The following is a 21450-nucleotide window of genomic DNA, read 5'->3' on the forward strand; positions in this document are numbered from 1 at the left end:
GCAGTTGAGTTCCAGCTCGAGTGGAAAACACCGAGCTGTAACAACCTAAATACCAGACATCTGCTGTCTCTGTGCCCCAGGCCATGTCACTTGCAATCACTTGAAGAGCTCAGTATCAGCTCAGCCGTGTGGGCTGGAGAGCAGCCGGAGCTGCAAACACTCCTGGTGGAAGGGTTGTCTCCTTTGGAATGCAATTCCCCACTTCAGCTCTAACAGCCTGGATTTCATGACCCCCAGGTCATCCTGTAGGGTCCATCTGCTTTCCCAGGGTCTGAAGGGGGAGGAGAAATTTGGGAAATTATAAGGGTACTATAGGAAATGCTTAGACGTAGCACGGCAGGAAGAGGTTCTGCCTTGAGACGTTGACTCAGTGGGTAGAAATTGTACTGATACTGAGTAAATCTGCCCAGAAAGCAGAATGGGGAACTGTTACTGAGCTGAAGAAATGCTTATTGACTCTGTGGGACAGAAGATAGAGGATTTTTATAACCTGATAAGTAAAATTGTTCTGATTAAGGTTTTAAAATCTGTAAATAAAAAAAGAGAACTAGCAGGAAACATAGATCTTACAGTCGTAAAAGGGGGGCGGCAGGGGCAGAGATAAAAAATTCCATTAGGAGATTGTTCCAAGAGCCCACTTAAAATATTTAACACTGATCCCTTTGCCTTCTAGCTCCTTAAAAGAAATCACCTCTTACATCATGCCATTCAAAATGAATTATGCTTTCCATTTTCCTTGTTTCCTGCTATATTCATATCAAACTATTACACTGTATGCAGGAAAGAATCCAGCAAAAGCAGCTCATCTTGCTGTATGCTAGGAATGGTTTTCTTCAGATGACTTTAATGCTGAAGACAAAGGTCAGCAATTTACCCCAAACAAAGCACTGGAATTTAATCTTTCCTCTGCTTGTGAGCAGCACGCTTCCAGGGCCTTCACAGTGTTCTTCAATTACATTCCTACTGGAAAGTAGGGCTTTAAAAAACCCTCTATAAAGGCTGTTCAGTTTTTTCCTGAGAGACCTGAAGCTGTGAATACTGTATTAGGGAGCTGCCAAGTTATCTGCAGAGGTCCTCTACCATTCTACCTCTTCCAGTGACGCTTGTTTAATTAATGCATTCCACAAGCTGTAGGACTCCTCGCAGCTGAGGATTTCTTCTGCTTCAACACACAACCGTGCTGGAGGATGAGGGCACGGACAGTTCATGTCAAATCTTGCAGCCCCCTGACCAGCTTTGCCTGGCATACAGACTGCGTAGCCTGGAAATGCATCTCAGAGCATTACGTGAAACCAACAAACGGTGCTTTGAAATTGGGAAGGAAGGGGAAGACAGCTGGAAATGTGCATTATTTAAAATGCTGTAGGATGAGAAACAGATGCTGGCATGGCATTTGTGGAGTTGCAAGTTACACAGCTTATGCTGGCAGTTGGCAAGTTACACAGCTTACGCTGGCAGTTGGCAAGCTAAACTGGTACCAAACCCACAGCTATGCAAAACCCACCACCACAACTGGCATCCAGGCTGGCAGAGCCAGCCAACAGCGAGCAATCATGGGCGCTGAAATATTCTCTCTCTTGCCGTTGTACCTCCACCCTGGAAGGGACCAGAGCAGAGAGAGGGAAATCAGACTGCACCTGTCTGGGAGATAAACACAACATTGCCCTTTCAAGGGCTATCTGTGCATTACCTGTCATCAGGACTTAAATTCACTTAAAGGAAGGGAAAAGAGGGAGGAAGAAAAGCAAAGGGGTGTATGTGCTCTCTAATTCAAGTCTTGATGATCCATATCTTACCGACAGAGCCTCCAAATGAACTCCCAGGGCCTTCTCTGCTCTGAGGCAGTCGAAGGAAAGGGTTTCTGATCCCTCCCCAATGCATGTTGTAAGTGGGTGAGTTGGCAGCAAGAAGAGAGTCCCTTCCTTATTGCTGCCTACCAAAAAGGGAAACCCTGGAAAAATGCCAGATCTGGGGACTCGTTAGGGAAATACTCGTTTGCTGATGGGTGGAAAAAAACAGATGAGGCAGAATTCCACATAATTCTGCCAGCTAAAACATTGTTTTGACTTGCATCAGTAGAAGGAAGCTATCAGCTAATTTACACAAAGGATAAAGGCTTTTTGGGAGACATGATTTAGCATCATCACTCCCCAGCAGCTAGTGAGAAAGAAGGCTAAAATCACTGGGGCTTAGGAAAAAAACCATAATCTCTCCTTGGGGATGGAGAAAGACAAGTTTTCAATTGGTTTCGTATCATATGAGGGAAGAGAAAATAAAGGAATATCCTACCTACGCTATGAGTTAGAGTGAGCACTTAGGGAGCTCTTTATAGATGTCACGCAGTCTATAGGTACTTACTAGTGATTGACTGTGGGTGATGGTTACTTTCCATGTCGTTCAACGGTGCTATTGAGAATAAAATCCTATCCCTTTTTTTGAACCAGGATGGCAGGTCTCCATCAGAGCTCCTTTAGGATTTGGAACAGAGGCCAGTGCCAGAAAACTTGCAAAACCCACAGGGCTACAGGGTGGATCTATGTCTTCCCTCTCTCTGTGCTGGCCCTGTTGTAATCCCGGTCTGCACTGATGCACGAAGCCCATTGCAGCACGCAGTGGGAGTAACCACAACCTTGTGTGACCTTTGCGTTGGCAGCTCCTCTGCAGTTTGAAACTTTGCATTGCCGCCTTCCACTCCTTAAGATTTTACCTAAACAAGGTGATTTTTAACTCATAAGAAAGGCTCTGGCCCCTGAGGAGACTTTGAAGTAGATTCTAAAATAGACATTAGTTCTAGTCACAGGACTAGGGGTTGTCCATGGCAAAGAAAAGGGAGAAAAAGCTGTAATTCTCCCTCGTAGCTCTGACCACTGATTCACAGTTACAGTGGCATAGACAATGCTGGCATCGACAATATTTTTAGAAGGGTTTTGGTGTTGTTTTTTTTCCATAGAAGATAATGAGGTTATGGTGCCCAGCGACACCCACAGTCTCCTGGGCAGGGATGAAAGCAGTCTCAGAAGGGAAGAGTCACTACCTTGGAGGAAGAAAGCCTCCATGGAGCTAAGGACAGTCATGAGGTCCATTCCCAACACAAGGGCTGCTCAATAGCTGCTCTTTTCATGCTGGCTTTTTTCTCCTCTCCCAAGCAGTACAAGCCTCGGGAATACTCCCACTGACTATGCAATGGGGACGTACTCTTATTTACCTACGGCTGTAACCCCCAGCCCACCCGCTCTCCTGTCTTCCATCCTCCATCCTCCTTGGGCACAGACCTGGGGCACACAGAGGCCTCCAGGAGCCCAGAGTGCTGGCCCGTGCCCACCCCAGAGACAGGTTAGCTCCCTCCCATGTGGGACCCAACCTGTCACCAGCACGGAGGTCTTTCCCAAAGATATCCCACCTAGTTGCTCATGCTCAGGCTTAGCAGGTCCAGCCAAAGAGATCTGGAAAGGATCTTGCTTGAAGTGGCATGGCTACCAGTTGGCTTTGGCTGTTGGAGAGCTGATCTGCATGAATACGTCATACTTTGCTACATTAAATCAAATATTCCATGCTATTCCCTACCATAGGTTTCTCTCTTTTGTGTTTTAGAGTCAGTGTTGTACCTTCGCAGGGTGTCCTTACTTCTAAGACCTCACTTAGGCCTCAGTGTGTTGAAGTTGCTGCTCGTGAGACAAACTATACCTATGCCAAAAGGTCAAATGCGATGAAAGAGATGCTCAGGGGCTGAATATTGTTTGTTTGGACCAATCAGAATATTTCTGAAGTGACTTACACCAAATTCTTCCTGTGCTCAAAACCATTTTCTCCGTAAGCCATGTTTACAAATGCCAAAAATATTTTGAACCAGGAGTTATGAAAGCCTGAAAGCACTTACTTATAGAGGGCTGTTTCAACACTGCAAATACTTATGCGTAGTTGAGTCAGGTCCTGCTGCTCATGAGAACAGCCTTCACCAACCCGTCAACACTGCCTTGTCCTAACTTGTCCAAGCGAGAGCTCAGAAAATCAATGTGATGTGAAGAGACCCTCAAGGTGCCACTGTGCAAATATAATGTTGGTGCAGAGCAGGAGGATGGTGAATCTGGCAGGTACAAAGAAGTTTTTAACTATTCGCAGAGATAATATTTTTGTGGGTCATTTAATACCATAGAAAATTCCCATCTTTTGGAATTAATCAATTATTTTTCTGGAAAGGTAAAAACCTTCACATTTTTCTTAATACACTAAATTTAAGTGTGACCTAAATGTATTGGTCCATCACATATTTTTTAAGGTTTGTAAGAGTTCAGACTTTTTGTTGAGCCATTTTTGCACTCAACTTTACCAATTCCAGGACAACAGGGAGTTCTTCAACAAAATCAAATACCAGTCTACCTTCCTCCCCAAACTTGGGAGATTTTTCATAGTTTGCACTATACCATCCTGCTGTGTAATTTTGTTTCCCTTCCCTACATTAGACTTTCACTCATCCTTTCCATTACTTCAGCTAAGAGACAGCAGTTTAGGGTAGAGAATATTTTATTTTTCTTGTCTTAGAATTCCCTGGCATTGGCTTAGCATGGTAAAAATGTGATTAATAAGTAAATAAAAGTACTGGCATAACCAGGAACTCTATGCAGAAATGGTCTCATAACTCCTGCTTTGACCCTGCCAAGTGGGGGTTCTCTTTTAATATCAGTATTTAGCAGAATTCATGGCCATGCCAAAATTTCTGATCTACAGAGCACAGAGAAATGGTTCCAATTATCACCTCCAAAGTGTTTTCAAAGCAGCATATAGTGATTACCTGAAAAATAAATGGAATCTCTCAATGACTTCAGGGATTCAGCCAAACCACCAAAAAATCAGGCTTTTAACATTCCCCATGTGAATTCCCCCGCACTATGTCTTAAAACCAGAATTAAAAGTTATGTGTGGGATTATCCTAAAAACTCTCAACCTCTCTTTTCCTTGAAAGCCAGAAATCAGGAGCACTAGGATAATAATGGGCCAGATTTGCACTAAGGCGCTTTATCTGGGGTCTTGCCTCAGACATGGATTTACAAGGAGTATGAATCCCAACCCTGTTAACCCATAAAATAATTTGCAGTGCCTTATATTATATTTAAAACTGAAATATTGTATTTATATTCAATTTATTGTCCATTTGCACTGTCGGGAATAGATAACTAAACCAGTGGAACTGAAGTGCACAGATCAAGGACCTTCACGACGAAGGAAGAAGTACACCTCGTGCCGCACAAGTACACTTTGTGACAAAGAGTGCTTCAGTAAAAGAGTGCTACAAAGACAGAAATAAAATTGAAAAAATAAGTACAAGATTGCTTTTATATTTTGCAGATATTCAAAATAGCATATATATATATATATATATATAAAGTGACTTTTGCTTCACTCAAAGTATTTTATGGACTTTGGGTGACTTTCATATAAATTAAGACTACCACTTATTTTCTGGTTTTAAGAATAGGATGTTCCTTTTTCTCCTGCCCCTCTTCCAAAAAGAAGTGCATGGAAGGAGGAAATAAAAGAGAAAAATGTTTGGTTTCGGAATAATAATAACTCCACTTTGCTACTACACACATTTCATTCAGAAAGCTGCTTTTTGTTACAAAATGTTTCAACCAAGGGCTGTCTCTGATGTTCACCTACACTGACCTGCAGCATTTCAGCGTGCCATACTTCTAGCATGACTGTTCCTAGCAAAGCCTAAAACGAAGCCCAGCCACAATCCTAGAGTCCTCCGTAATAACTAGCAGAAGCCAAGTCAAAATAATGCTTCCTCTACCAACTACTCCCAATGAGTTATTTTCTTCGAGAAGCATTAACTTAGGTTAATCCCATCCCTCCCTAAAAGCCTGAACGCACCCCCAAACGTGAGGATTTCAGGCTGCTCATCCCATGAGCACACTTCACAGCATCCCTATGATGTAGGTCTGGTAGATCTTTTCTCTCCCTTTTCCCTCCCCACATTCCCCTCTTTTGAGGGCTCCTGTACAATTTAATTTAAGGGAAACTTTCTCGCTGACTGCAGCAGAGCTGAACGGAGTCAACCAAACCAGAGGCTTGCTTTGCCCTGCCACCTTCTTCTCATCACTACCAGTAGCAAAGTTACAAGTGAGTTCAGCAGGGAGAAGAGTAAGTTTTTTATCACAAATGTAGCCCTACCTCTCATCCCCCATATCCAGCAAACGCTAAATTGCTTTTAAAATAAATTTCCTTAACAACCAAGTACTACTATTTAACAGGACCCGTGAGCACTTCTTTAGCATTTTACAATTCCAAATCACTGCATAAGTATTAATTAGCCTTAATGACTCATATTACCTAATAAGATAATGAAAAACCCTGCAGCTCACAATATCTACTTCTATTTTCGGTGAGAGATGAAATGGATCTTTTAAAAGGGTATATTCTCTTCTAATTCCTTTTCTGCATATCCCTGTAATAACTTCTGGAAATAATTCGAAGTGTGTCGTGGCATTTTTTTTTCTTCTTCATTTGCAAAGACTAATTTATTGCAGCAAATACAGTCTTTGCCACAAAATAAAAATACAGAGGTTTAGTGATGATATTTATTTCTTAGGAGGCTTTCTGTTGAACGAGGACTGGTGTGGACTCACTGTTTGGTAAGGAGATGTGGATGTGCTGCCTGTTCTTTATGGAGAATAGCAACATCTTTCTTGGTTTCTTTCTGGGTTGCCACTGCCAAGGTAATACTTAATGGATTAAGTCTTGTGAAATAAATTCTGTAAATAGAATGTGGGCTGAGATCATTTCAACTCATTTCCCCTGCGTCCCCTTCCCGTCCTGGAAGCTGTCAAGTACAAGCAGCCTGCAAGCAGCCTGTTCTCCCAGTGTTAGTCTTGAGTCTCACTAGATGCATAAAACAGCTTGTTTTTCACATACTTTCTGTGATGGCATTAAAAAAAATATTGCAAGAAAAAAACAACCCTTCTCAATTCCAGCTATAGCTTATAAACTGGATGCAGCTAATCTTGCAAGGGCACCAAACGTTGCTCTGTTTATCCGTCATTAGAGCACTAGAAACCTATGTTTATGATAGAATTATAGTTGAATCTGAAGGCTTTTAAAGAAAGGAGCTGAACCAACTGTGGATTTGTAAACAAACAATATGTTTTTGACGTCAGCCGTATCATTTCATGTGCTGGAACAGTTTCTATCATGTGGCCAGTTCCTGCCCCTGAAGAGTATCTGATTTAATTTAGATGTATTCACGATATGGGACAGCACGTCAAATCCATGAAACTACAGGGTACTGCTGAAGGCAAGATCTGTGCTGGAAAGATTGCATAAGCTGTACTTCGAGGGAGCAACAGAGACCTGGTGGCTCAAGAAAGAGAGGGGAAAGTTGTGCCTACTATAGAAAAAAGAAAAAAGAAAGTGAGGGGGAAGGGAAGTGTACAGAATGGGGACCGTCAAGGGGAAGGACTTTGTTTCTTCTTTAGAAATAAATCAGTTCTAGGGTTTTTTTCTGCATTAATGGTATCCAAAAAAATCTGCATAACTTTTTCCAGAGCAATAAATCCTACCCGCAGCTTTCGGCCGTTCTTCCAATTTTGCTTTCAGTCCTTCTTGGGTTCCCCTCTCTCTGTGCTCTTTCTGTACTCGCCCCGCAGACAACCACCACGGAGGACAACTCACTTGGGTGATGCAATAACACCAGCAAGATATCACTCTGCTGTTGCTGATAGTGACTGAAATATATCTTATACTGCTGTTATCTAAGGGCACTGATGTGGGAAAATTTATTTTCATACAGAGCACAATTCTGATTGCTGAACCCCCTCCCCATCTGGTGTCAACTGAATTTAAAGGGACTCCATGTGTGGATAAAAAATTATTTGTGAGCTTATGTGTTTATCAGCTTGGGCTTCAAATGATATGAATGTCTCTGGAAACATATTTCAATGAACAGTATAACAAGGATACAGTACGATGTCTTTTTTTCTTTTTTTTTTGTTACTAGATAGTATTTTCTACTCCACCAACTCCAGTTCCCCAGGTCTGCAGAAAACCTAGTGCCTCCCAGAGATGTTGTAGAGCTCCATGCTGGGTACTTAGCTCTGGCTGTATGCACACACACCCCACCAGCATCTTCCCAACACAGCTACCCATATGCTTACGCATTTGGAAAGAAAATAGGAGACAATTCCCCTTGCTGTTATTTCACGCCACAGAATCCTGACTACTTGTTGAAAAACTATTTCCAATTAAAATGTTAAGGTTTTTTCCCCAGGAAAGCTGATGCTTTCTACAAAAAAAAATAATTCTCAAAAGCTCAAACTTTAGTTTTAGCCAAAAACATGAGACCAGCCTCAGGTGTAGCATTCAGGCCAATACTATAAGACAATCACAGAAGTTAGAACCAGTTGTGCTTGGTTATTTACAGTGGAAGGCAAGCTGCGATTCTCTCCTTTGATCTATTTGTTGGCTTCAGGAATACATTTCTAAACCTTGCTTTTTAATCACTGTAAACATCAGAGCTGAAGAATTTGGTGGAGAAAAAATTGGCTACTTCTTTGCGGTTTTGATCAGACCGGGCTTTTGATGCCTTCTCTTTCCCAGTTTCAGTGCCTGAGCTTTAGGAGTGACACCACCACGTAGTCTCAGACTCTGGGATGGGCACATGCACTGTATTTCTTTGCCTACATCTCCGTCCCCCGAGCAGATACACCCCCCCAGGTCTGACGCCATCCCCAGCCGAAGCGGGACAAGGTCCCACACAGACACATTATCCCGAGATGAACTGCGATATGCCATGTTGTCACTCGATCTCTCAGAGCCAGCTTTCCCTGCGAGTAAACCTGGAAACTCACGCTTTTCTTTACAAAGAGCCCTCACCCATGTGTTTATCATCAGCACTGGCAAACCTCTGAAGCCAAGGAACCAAGAACAGCTGGTGGGAATTCATGAAGGATGCCCCAGCACCGCGGAGCCGAGGTGCCCAAGCTACCTTTAAACGAGATAACCGGGGTATAGTAGCAGTCTTTCTGCCACAGGATGGAGCTCAGTGCAGGCTGCAAAGCATTTCTAGGAAGCTGGATAAATACTCAAGCATCTCACTGTCACTGATGTCCATACCGCTGCTGCTTGATTGCTATCAGCGCCCACGCTGGCGGCTTAAAAAAAACTCGTTTAGGTAGGTCTGAATCCCATTGCAGAGCCTGCACCATTAATATGCCTCCAGGTAGAAAAATTCCAAAGTGACTGAAAAAAAAAATCATGTAGGTGAAGGTCTTGATCGTGTCTCAAAAAGTACAGTACAAAAAAAGCAGGGGGAAAAAAGAGCCAGCTTTTGTAAAAAGTGAGCATGTGAACTCTGTGGTTTCGATTTGTCCCACTTACTCTGTTCACCGTCTCTACAAAGTGTTTCTCACACAGAACTGTATTTTTAACAATGCTGAAAAGAACCTGCCAGAATTGGAAGCTCAAGCTATTTTTACCCTGGATAAATGGGACGCAAATGTCACGTAAGAGGTTAAATGGCACAGGGAGGATTTTTTTTCTCTTTTTAAACTAACCATGGCAAAACTAGTATTAACGGGGCTGATCTTTCTGACTGTGAAATCTCACTGAATATAAATATTTAACATGAGAAATCATCAGAGTTCTCCTTCTACCTCAGTACTACGCACAATCAGAAACTGCTTTACTGAAGGAGTTAATGTTTCCTGCAATAATGCAACAAATCACTCTATACAACAAACAGCAGACACATTCTGTGGCAGTTTCCCCACGAACTTCAATCTATGGGCAAAAAAAAATCTTGATTTATTATATAGCATTTGGACAGTGGCGAAAGAAAATTTGCCAAAGATCAGAATAATCAACTCTTTCACCCAAGCAGTTTTTTTACGGAAGAAAAAAGCACAGAATGGGTCTGAGCAAAATAAATAAAAATTCCACACTTTTAACCAACAGAACCTTTTGCGTCATTCAGAAATATTTACAGACATCCAGAATCTTTTATCATCAAAAAGACATTCTGGCCTTTAAAATTACAACTTTTTCTTATATTTTTGTTTACTGATGGCCTTTAAACTAGTGGGTATCCCTAACTTGTGGCATCTCTTCATGCCGTGTTCATCAAATGCAGGAATTTTTAAAGCTGCGCCTTGCTACTTTTTCCCTTCCCTTGAAACACCTCTCTTTTGCTAAGCTATCATCTGTGAATTTTAAAGATAGCAGAACACCATCGACTAGCAGCATCCACCACATGAGTCATTGTCACTAGTGTCTCAAATACCGGTTGTCATCGATTGAAATGGCCGCTAATGCCAATATTAACCTGGAAAGGGCTAGCTGTTTTAATACAATTAAATACAGCTGGGAAGAGGGCTGCAAATAGAAACATACATTAGCCATTCATAGTATACAAGTATACATATACAAGCCTCTCTCAGAGCCCAGTAAAGGTATTAGCATAGCATCCCTGTTTCACTTGCCTATTTAATTAGCACACAATGAAGGCCACTGAATTTCCCTGCAAAAGGTTTTGCGTACTTTGGACAAAAAAGAAAGGAGAAAAGAAGTTGCTTTTAAGTGCAATCCAAAAAAATAGCTCCTTGGCTAAATGGCACTTTTAATAAAGATGTTTCCAGTGTTTGTTTATTTATCAAAAAGCAGTGTTTCTCTCGGGTGTTTTGATTTTTGTTTCTGTGCACAAGAAGGAGGGGAAAAAAGGGGTTACTAAGCAAGTCTTTCAGTAAGACACCAGATGATGGATAGTCAAACACAGAGTCTCCTGTAAACACAGAGGGAACCAAAAGGTATGAACTGACTCATAATTGTGTCAACACAGGTCGCAGACCCTTGGTTTATTCCAGCCTTCCTGTTTTTCACAGATTTCTTTTCACACTACACTATTTTTTTTAAGACACAGACTCTTTTCAGTACACCTTAGTGGGGTGCAAAAGCACACACGTTTTTACACCAAAATGTGGGCATCTACACACACAGGTAGGCTGTATTGCCACAATTACAACAGCAGCATTTTCTGTCCGTGGCTTACGGCTGCATTAAACTAAGCCGTGCCTTTCGTCACAGCAGTCCATGCCCGCTCTAAATCAAAAGGTCCATCCCATCCCTGCCTCCAGCTTCTCCACAGAGGCTCTTGGGAAGCATCCAGAAAAGAGGAGTACAACAAAACCTCAACAGCTTAGTCCTCCAGTTGATGCAACCTTTTTTTTTAACATGTGGCAAAGTGGCAAGACTGTGTCTGACCAGAAGTACTGGGAGGCTGACACACAGCAAAGATGTCTGTGATGAGCAGAACCCACCAGTATTTGTCTTGATCTCTAAACACATTGAACTGAGGCTGTAGCCTTTTCCTTGTATAAAGTTGTTCTTCTCTGCTGGTTGCCTATTTCCATGGAGATTGGAGGAAAAAGCCTCTCTGGGGTCTCTATTTCATGATCAAATTTGATTAGCACTGACCGATGGGCTAAGAAGTTGTTAGGGGAGGGACTGATGGGCAGACACACCAAGTGGTTGGATCCCCTGCAAGTCATGGAGCAGTTCAGCTGATGGTTCAAGAAAGGTGTTTCAGTACATTCCCCCACAAAATCACCTGTGGAGACACCTTGTCCCCTGAAATCCTGAGATCCTTTTAAAGGACTTGCAGAAAATAGCAAATGGGAATGCGTTAAAGCCAAGGGAGTTGTTCTCCCTCGGCAGAGACGGTAAAAGAAGCGGTGTAAGGCCAGACTGCAATGACTGATAATCGTCCCTGGATGTCCATGAGCCACACAGAGCCCAGTGCAATGGATCTGCACATGCAACAGATCCATCCCGAGCACCTCAGATCAACCACACGTCTGCAAACAACTTCATGCTATAGATCCAGAGAGTCTGGCTCATCCAAGATGTGTCAGATCCCCTGTATGAGCAAGGAGAAGTTTATAAACAGCGACTGTTTGTCTGGGATGTTTCAATCTCAGCTAGATTAACAGGAAAATGGTAGAGCCAGCAAGGACAGATGACCTTACGCGGGCTGAGCAGTGCCTCATTCCTTGTGTAATCATATCCAGCTCAGCGGGAAAGCTACTCAATAAAAATCAAAGTCACAGAACAAGGATTTGGACCTTATTCCCCGTTGTGTAAAAGTCAGTTGCTAAAATTCCCAGTCAACAGGTAATCTTTGCGGTGAAGCCAAATCCACCAAGAGCATCACAAGGGCTCTTGCCCTGTTACTTCACTAATTCATTCACAAAAAAAAATGCAAAACAAATTACATTTAGGACAAAGCTGACACCAAAAAAATGCCAGAAACAGCATTTCACAAACAGAAATCATTAGCAGACTTATTTTTTTAAGGCTACTCATGTTAGGATATTACACCTTTGTAAAGAGCAAGCAATTTATCTGGTGCCATTTTCCCCTGTAGGAACCTTGGTTGACAGAACAACAGAGAGAATTCCCTATGCAAATTACAATATATTAAATCAGATTTGCTTCCAGCAGGTTCTATACCATCACAAATTGTTCCAGGGTTTGTGTATTTGTCGAGTGGCCATAAACTGCGAAAACCTACCCTCTTTTCTCCTGTCCCCCCCTCTTTTCTTTGCCTCCTTTTAGCTCTACAGCAGAAGATGAGGGAAGCAAAGTTTATTGAAGGAGACCATGAAAAGAGTTTCAAAACATTCCACATATTTTCTCTGCATAAACACGCTGTGAATTTTGAATGTGAGTAGTGCCAGGGCACTGTCACTCAGACCCCAGGAGTTCACCCAAGTTAGACAAATTATGCTGCCCCTTATCTCAGTTGTTACAGTTTCTTGCCTTTCATTCATTCACTGCCAGTGGCTGGATTTTATGGCAGTGTAGGGGAGAAAAGGAGCCTCAACTGCTGAAGTTAACCTCTTGTGGCAAGACCAGTAATATTGGGCTTTCCAATAGAGAATGCACAAGGAGATGGCTGCTAGCCTTGTTTGCCAAGGCAGCAGTCAAAAGAATGCTGAAATTTGGCAGGTATGAGCAGGAGAAATGCTGTGTTATGGAAATGGCCACTGAAAGCTCCCTTCCAAATCTGTTTGGCCCACATTGATAAAACAAAGTAATTTAAAAAAAACTTGTACATGTCCTATAAAAAACTAGATAAAGTAGTGTTGCGGTTGTGGTTTGAATAGAGGATGATAATGCTGAGCAAACGTTCCTGGCAGAGGGCAGTGGCTGTTGCTTCAAACATCATATCCAGACTATAATTAATATTAACCTCCAACGACAGCAGCAATCTCTCTGCTTTCATCAAGTCTCATTTCCTCCCTGATAAGACCTACTTATTACAAGGGAACGCAGGATGCGATGAGGGGATTCATTTCTGAAAATCCTTTTGCAGCCACGTTGGTCCTGGTAGGTACCGAGTCAAAGCACCTGTCCCATATGCCAGGTATTGTCCAACCATGAAGTCCCTTTGGCTCCTAGAGCCTGTGCTTGCAAAGCAAAGGGCCTGGCTGCTGCCAGCCCCAAACCCTGCCTTGCAAGTCCATTATGCCAGTCTCTCCTGCTGGATCCACAGTGCCTTGTTAGGAACCAGAAAATGTTGAGTTTGCACGGCAGCATCGTGGGAGATACGTGCATCGCATGCCCATCTCTAAACTGATTCCATTTAATGATGCGTACCCTGAATGCTGTTCTGCTGAACCAGTTTTGAGAGCATGTTTTATTTATGCAATACTTCCAAAGAAGGGAAAAGCTCTTACCTATTGTTCTTCGGAGATCTTCACACTGGCTAATGTGAGGGAATTTCAAGATTTCCTTCCACTTTTTGCTTTTGCCTTTGCGTTTCCCTCCACCCCCTGCAGAGAAAGAAATATCAGGATTAGATTGCTTTGGGGGCACAGCCCCATCCAGAGTTTAGCAGCCCAGTCACAGTTCTTACGGATATCATTAATAATTAAAGCTGAGACATTGTGGGTAGATGTACAGATCAAGTCTAAGCTTGTCTGGGCTGAAACAAACAGGGGAGGCAGCATCTGGCAGAAGATCAGCTCTCTAAAAGTTGGGAGTTCACTTGTGGCCCACCAGGTCCAGTTCAGACAACAGTGCTGAACTGAGCATCTCCAACATCATCTCTGCCCCAACCGACAGCCATGTCACACAAGTCAAATAATCTTGTAAAATAACAGCTCACATCTTTTCAACCTAGATCTCTCCCTTCTAGATTTGGGATAAGCCTTGATTCCATCCCAAAAGAAGTGCTGGAAACTGAAGACCAAAATTTAATTCTTGTCACCCCCCCACACACACACTACATATACTGCCAACATGGCAGTACCACTGATGTTACACACTCTGGTCACCACTGCTTCCACAGGAGAAAAACAGTGTGAGAAAATTAATATAATATCTTCATGAGGAGAAAATCTCATTTTGGTTCTTTTTAATCCTTCTCACTCTTGCCCAAGATTTCTTGAACTGGCCTGTCCTCAAGGTGAATGACCCAGCTGGCTTCCCCCAGCTCTGGCTGAACGAGGTCCAAGACTCTCAGCCTTCCATGCTGATCAATCTCCCTCCTCAATGTCCCTTCATAAATACCTCGCTGCAGGCATCCCTGGCATCTCAAGTTGCCACATCGGAGCTTGCAAGGGGGATGCCTTCTGCACTGGGCTCCGACCAGTAAAGGTAGCGTTTCCAGCACACCTCACTTTGCTCCTTGCTGGGATCACCAGACGACACACTGCCTACGGGGTTCGGCTCCCTCAGCCCAGGCAAGCCTAATGCAGGCTGACGTGCTGCGTGTGCCCTTCCCCAGTGTCTGCTAGACGGGCACTCAGATCTGAAGCAGCTCAGCCTAGGAGGACATTTTCAGATTTTTTTTTCTTGTGTCTCTCTTTTTTTTTTTTTTTTTTCTTACTGTCATTGGGCACTTTTTTACTCCAACCCTCGCCTAGGTTTCTCTTTTATGCCCCCATGTTTTTTATGCTGCCATATCAGCACCGCTGAGGTATGGTATGCAGTGTATGGTATGGTATGCGGTATATGGTATGAGGTATGATGCGGTGCTGGGGGTTTCATTCCCAGCTCGTTTGTGTGCCTGTCCTGCTCGGAGAGGCCGTGCGGCCAACGGTGAAAGAGTATCCGTCCGGACATGGAAGCCCAGATGCAGACCGAGATTCTCTGAATCGCTGTATTTACTGCAATTCAGTCCCTGCACACAAAATCTGATTCACTTGAGTCTATTTTACATGCGCTGGCACGTCGAATGACTAATTCAGAGCTGAGTTAATTCTGTAGAGGGGCTGGTAGAGTCACAATTGCAGATTGAGGGTGTGCTGGGTACTACATGATACTGCAGGCTAAATTAGGAGAGCATTGACTCAAAAGGTAGCAGACCATTACAGAGAAAACAAGAGCCTTGCAAAAAATTGTGAAGTATTGCTCTCTGTGGGGTGTTTCTGATCATACCTTTGGCACAGGAGTGCTGCTACTGCATTTCACCTTTTATTCCTTTGCTTTTGGTGACCAATGGTTTTGTCATTGCAGAGCTGGCCTTGAATTATTTTAAACGCTTTATTGACATAAATTTATTGTATGTCTACATTATGCAATGCAGTGCAGAGATATCTGCACTAGCCATGAAAGAGCTAGCTTGTTTAGACTATTAGGAGTACAGCTATGCTACCCTTTCCAGGAATTAGTCTCCGGCAAAGCACAGAGAGCTGCGACTGCCTCCACACTATGCTGTATTATGCAATGCAGATGTACCCTTTGGGTCTATAATAAACTGTTCTTCAACCTCCCCTCTTCAGTGCATCCCAAACACTGCTGCTAAAGTAATTTCCTCTCCTGTCCCTCCAGCCACAGTATCGCAGGGGCTGTCTTGATCTCTTCTTGCAGCATATGACACTTGGTCTTGCATGCTGAAGGTCTTAGGTATGCTACAAGGCGCTGAGATGTAGGCTGGGGTGGGCACTGTGATGGTCCATTCACCATCCCTCCTGCTCACCAGCGACTGCAGGGGTTGGATTCAGCAACCTGAAGGGTCCTCCACTGGCTTTCGTCTCCCTGAAAGCCCACTCCTGCAAATCTGCACAGCAGCTCCTGCTTGCCACACTGCCACTTCTTGGTGCTCCTGACCTTACACCTCGTCACACCGTACTTACACTCCTCTGCCCCCTCCCTTCACACACTCCTCTGGGGAATGATCCTGTGGGAATTCATGTTTCCTTCTCTTCACCAGTCATTCTCTTTGGCTGCATTTTCTTCCCTGAACTATTGCTTCATTTTTTTCATCACACTCATTTATCTCGTAAACTTTGAGTTCTGTGCCTTGATGTCAAACCTCCATGGGAATTAAATGAATTAAGTATATATTTATTAGCACTGGGGGAGGGATAGGAAGGAAGGGGAGTGCAAGGAGGGAGGGGAACAGCTGGGCTGGTGTCACAGCAGAATGATCCCCCTTTGAGAGCCACGGGGTTTGAATGTGGATTTCTGGATCCCTTCCTCAGGCTGCCAGCTCCCAGAGCAGCTCATCCCACCTCCACGTACAACCACGTGCCTCTCATTTCTGCCTGCTGCCTCTCCCGCTGCAGAGACCCACTCTGCTCTTACCAAGGAATAGATGGAGCGGGGTGCTGGAAGGGGGTAAGCAGGAGCTCTCTGCTTAAGGTATGAGCAGGGACTGAAGGCAGCACAAGATGTATGCAGCTGCTTGGGCAGCGGTGCCTGCTAGAACAGTATTTCCAATCATTGCTGGACACAGGAGGCAGCGGGAGTAAGCCAGCTGAAAGCATCCTTGAGGCTGCATCTGTTGAACACTGGTACATCTTCACCCATTGAAGGTCTACCCTCGAGGCCAAAGCACTGGGGATTTCAGAGCACACCTGCTTCTCCAGCCACCTTTACAGAAGTGCTCACAAAAAGGTTGTATCTTTAGCAGCATCGAGCTGTGCAAAGCATTGCAAAATAGCCCTTTCCTCTACATGACAGCTCTGAGATTTGTGCAGAGACGAAATGATTCTGCTAAGCTGGGCCAGAATGTTTTTAAAATCCATTCAATGTAAAATATATATTGATATATTTACATTGGATGATGTATTTCTGACATTAAATTTCCATCAAAACTGGAGAGGGGCTCTGCGGTCCCCTGTTTCAGCCGCGATCGATACAGCCAACGTGTTCTCTTCTCTTTTCGTGGCCATCCTCCAAAAATAAGCAGCCTTGCCTGATGAATCATTTGCTCTTAGCTGAGCGTGAAGTAGCGTTACTGTTTTGCCTGTGACGTCTTTATGTTAAAGATTCTGATCAAGTGCTTTAATCGACCTGACCTTTCCGCTCTCAGCTTTTCTTGTGGAGCCAGCAAACACTGCTGGCTCCAAACGTTAATTCTAGGGGGTTTGAAGGACATAATGCGGTGAGACAGCTGAGACAGGGTAAATTGTCTAGCAGAGTGAAAAGCTAAAAGGGGACGTTTCTCTGAATAGGTCACTAATTGTGCAGGTTGCAAAGGGAAGCTTTCCACACGTTGTCTTGATTACTGCCTTTGCACGGTCTCTCCTGGACAGGAGGATTTGCAATCTTCAAGGCGGCTTCTCAGGGCAAGACTAGACAGACGTGCCATGTTTTAGATGCGAGTTCCATCAGGTGGTGTTGGAGGGTCTGACTGCTTTAAAATCTTGGTTTGCTGATGATAACAAAAGGTGAGCTTGCAGCAACAGCACGAAATCTCAGCTCCACTTCCCTGCATGCACTTAACAAGTGAGCATTTGCAAACCAAGGATTGAAGCTAATTCTCTAACATGTCAACCAGTCCTACAGGAAACAAAAGCATTTGCTCTACATCCTACCTCGTGAAAAATACATGGCATTTTTCATATCATCTTGTGATGTCGGATGGCAAATCTAGCTCTGATCTCTGCCTGTAAGGAGAGAGACATAACCAGAGGCACACATGTAAAACACTTGCGAGCAGCAGCTACCCTTAGCCTAAGGTGCCTACTTTTTTTGCCTCCATTATTCAGGATATACTTACTCTCCTAACGCTGAGAGGAGGTAGGAAAGTACTTGCACACTGTTAAGCCAGTGAGATATTAAGTGGCTTGTCCAAAATGACATGAGAAATCAGAGACAGAGCAAGGAGCTGAAGCCAAGGCCTTGAGCCTGTTAATCCGGCTAACGACAGGATCAAGCCATGCTCCTGCTCAGCCAATTAAAGATATTTCATAACACCGAGTTAGACATAATTATGGGTAAATTCATTCCAGTGTCATGCCTGTAGCATATTCCATTCATCCCTCACGCCACCATGCAAGGTGGTTTTTAAGCATAGCTAACTTGGCTTCATACTTTTGCCCTGTTCTTGCCCAAGATCACAAGCCTGCATCACACCCCACGCTGCCAGGCCTAGCTAAGCCAAGGTGGCCAAACATTTCATTGCCTTCAACTGTATTATCTGCAATCTAGATAATCCACAATTTAGGTAAACTATCCACAGATCACTGAAGGACAACTACAGTTTGTGTCTTCCATTTCGCAACAGGAGCTAGGCTCCCATCCAAGACCTTCCCAACAAGAGTACAGAGCTCTGTACACTCTGATTGCAAGGCCTTGATTACACAGCTTGTGAAAGCAGCGAAACAAACTAAAAAAAATATTAAAAGTCCAAAAATCATGGTTAGTGTCCTATTTCCACTCAAAAGAAGTTTACAATACTTCTCCTCTTCCTCTTGCCAGCCTTCCTTTACTCACTCTCTCCCATCAAAGTGTACGCAGCTATATGGTAGATATGGAATTGCCATATTAGATTAAATGAATGGTCCGTCTAGTACAGGATGGACTGCAGGCAGCTTCAGAGGATGATCTTAGAAAGCTGTTTCTAAAGTACTTGGAAAGCAGGAACTTTCTTCTATGCCCTATTAATTAGATATGGCTAACAAAACATGAAGGTATATTGCTTCCAAAAATTTCTTCTTCTTTTTTAGAATCTATGCTACTTAAATTCAGGCTGTTCTCATGCTCCTGGTAAATGCCTTGGACTGTTGAATGCCCTTTTGCCTCACATGGGTGTGAGTCCCAGAGATTAACCATGTATTTGTGAGGGAAAGGAATACCAATTTTAAACTGCTTATTTTCCTGGAGTGTCTCTTCTCAGTGAGACAGCATAAATAAAACTTATCAACCCATCATTTACCCCTAAGAATTTTTCATATCTAACACATCTAGCCTCTAAGGCAAACAGTTCCACCCTTCTTAGACCTGCTTCACGTGGAAGGTCACCCAGGTTCATCATTCTTCTTTCATATTAGTCCCACCTACGCTCAGCTGTACTACCAAATAAAACCGGTTTGTTTTCAAAGAATGAAAGACACTGCTTGCTCTCTGCTCTTCATCCTGCCCTTCTCATCTGGGAAAGCAGAAAAAAACCCAGGAACCCTGTTTTATCCTTACAAGATCTCGGATGATACTCCCGACTAACCTGTGCTTAAAACAAGCACTTGAAAGACCATTAGGAACCTCTTTATGAATCCCCGTCTATGTCACCCCAAGGAAAAGGAGAAGAGTATGAGGGCTGGATTTTCAAAAGCAGGCAGGTGTCCACCATCCACTGGGACACAATGCCTCTGCAAACCAGTCTTTAGAGCTCTCGTTTACAAGACGCAACAGAAAGTCCACAACATGCCCTCAAAAGAGAATCACGTTACATAGCTCCTCTTATCGATGCTAATCTGTCTTTATCTCCTGCAGCCTTTTTTGATGAATGTGACTCTGAATAGTCACAGGCCATGATAACGGTTTTGTGCCCATCTTCCCTGCTGTCATGGCATGTTTGCACATAAATCATCTGCATGTTGCTACGAACACATAAGCCTCACAACCGCTGTGTAAAACATCCCATTGCTTTTTGGAAATGAACAGCAGATGTATTTCATGTTTCAGCCTTCAGAACCACAGAGATGGGAATTTCATAAGCAAAAATGCAAGCTTCTCCCCAACAGAGTCAGGCTGGCTTTGCAATCTGGTTACCAGAGGACCAGAGGGCAAAACATTTTGTATACAACTGGCATCTAAAGTGCTATTCACATTGGCTTACAGAAGTCACTGTTCATAAACAAATATTTATTGCAGGAATATCTACCTATTATTTAAATAAGAGGTCAAGTAGTACTGTAAATACTGATGAGTGGCTGAAACATTACTTTAATAACACATTTTATATGTTAATAATAATGTGTATGTTAATAATATGCTTTAATAACATCCACTGCCCTGAAGGGACAGAGGAAGCTAAGGGATTAGTCTTTGAAGACTGATCCTCAGGGCTTGACTATCATACGTCAAGGCCATTTTGGTACTACTCTAGGAATATAAAGAAGGCTTTACGTAAGCTACCTTTATGTCTAGTCAGAGCACATTGAAAGGATCTTAACTAAACTGAAAAAACACACCTTTAATTTTTTCTGTTGGTCCTGAGTGGGCATCTCAAACTGTGGCACTCTCCATACAAGTCTGCCTACATCCTCCACTGGGTATTTTTCATGCACATTTGAGATGATTTCAACAAGTAGTCTGTGGGTTTTGTGTGCCAGTTCACATATGCTGGGCGTATGTTTTGCTGCTACGCATGTTAACAGGGAGCTGTTCGGTGATGTGATTTCCCTAGATGCAGTTTAATTTTCCCTTGCGTAAGCATCTTTAGTTTGTTTGTTATGGCGTCTCCGTCTTTTATGTCTTGTATTTTAACTGTATTGTGTTTATCTGCAGTTGATGAATAAGCAAAAAGGGATCATTGGCTTTTATGCCACAAACAAAAATAATCCTAAAGATACAAAGTATACTGAAGATTTACAATCTATTAAAAAAATAAACAAACAATAAATCTTATAAAAATAAAACCAGCTATCTTCTAAAATAGTAAAATTAAGCACAGCCCCAAATTTTAACTTCTTATTCTTGACCTCAAAGTAAACTAGGCCACTGGCAGAAATCCAGGGAGTTTAGTCATGTTATGTGGAATGCATTACCATGTACTGGGTGGTTCAACAGGCTGTTGAGATGAACTGAGTTGATGGCTTGAAATTTAAAGGTGCCTGGATAGTATTTGACATTGTAGTTGGCAACAAGAGCAGAACAGACAATGCAACAAGTGAATCTGGAGCTACTGTGCTCCTTTGGAAGCTGTTTCTGGACCTGTAAGGTCTCTTGGAGGAACATGCAAAGGCTATGATGTCTGAACCTAGGGAGTATTAAGAGATTTTGTCCATCAGTGGTGTAGGTAACAGAAACGTTTGTCTGTAACACTTCAGTATCAATGATTACTATCGGAGACCAACCCAGAGCTGTTGAGAATCAAGGTTATCACCCTGCTACGAATGCTAAATATGTCAGTGGAGTTTTCCTCCAAACTGGAGCTGAGTCAGAATTTCAAAGTTCTAGAAAATTCTGATTTAAAGACATTAAACCATTTCATTTTGATAACATTTG

At 43.1% G+C, this 21450-nt stretch overlaps 1 protein-coding gene across 1 annotated transcript in view; it reads right to left on the minus strand.

Moving 5' to 3' along the window:
- GRK5 (G protein-coupled receptor kinase 5) overlaps positions 1-17869 on the minus strand; it is a 97602-nt gene extending 79733 nt beyond the window's left edge. The window contains exons 1-2 of the mRNA XM_010564685.1: positions 17817-17869; positions 13728-13823 (exon numbers count right to left, since the gene is read on the minus strand). Coding sequence (XP_010562987.1) covers positions 13728-13823; positions 17817-17844 — 124 coding nt within the window. The 5' untranslated portion in view covers positions 17845-17869. The remainder of the gene's footprint in view (positions 1-13727; positions 13824-17816) is intronic.
- Between the last annotated feature and the right edge of the window lie 3581 nt (positions 17870-21450).

This window comes from Haliaeetus leucocephalus, unplaced genomic scaffold (genome assembly GCF_000737465.1).
Source record: "Haliaeetus leucocephalus isolate CR32 unplaced genomic scaffold, Haliaeetus_leucocephalus-4.0 Scaffold184, whole genome shotgun sequence".
In the NCBI taxonomy this organism is placed as follows: domain Eukaryota; kingdom Metazoa; phylum Chordata; class Aves; order Accipitriformes; family Accipitridae; genus Haliaeetus; species Haliaeetus leucocephalus.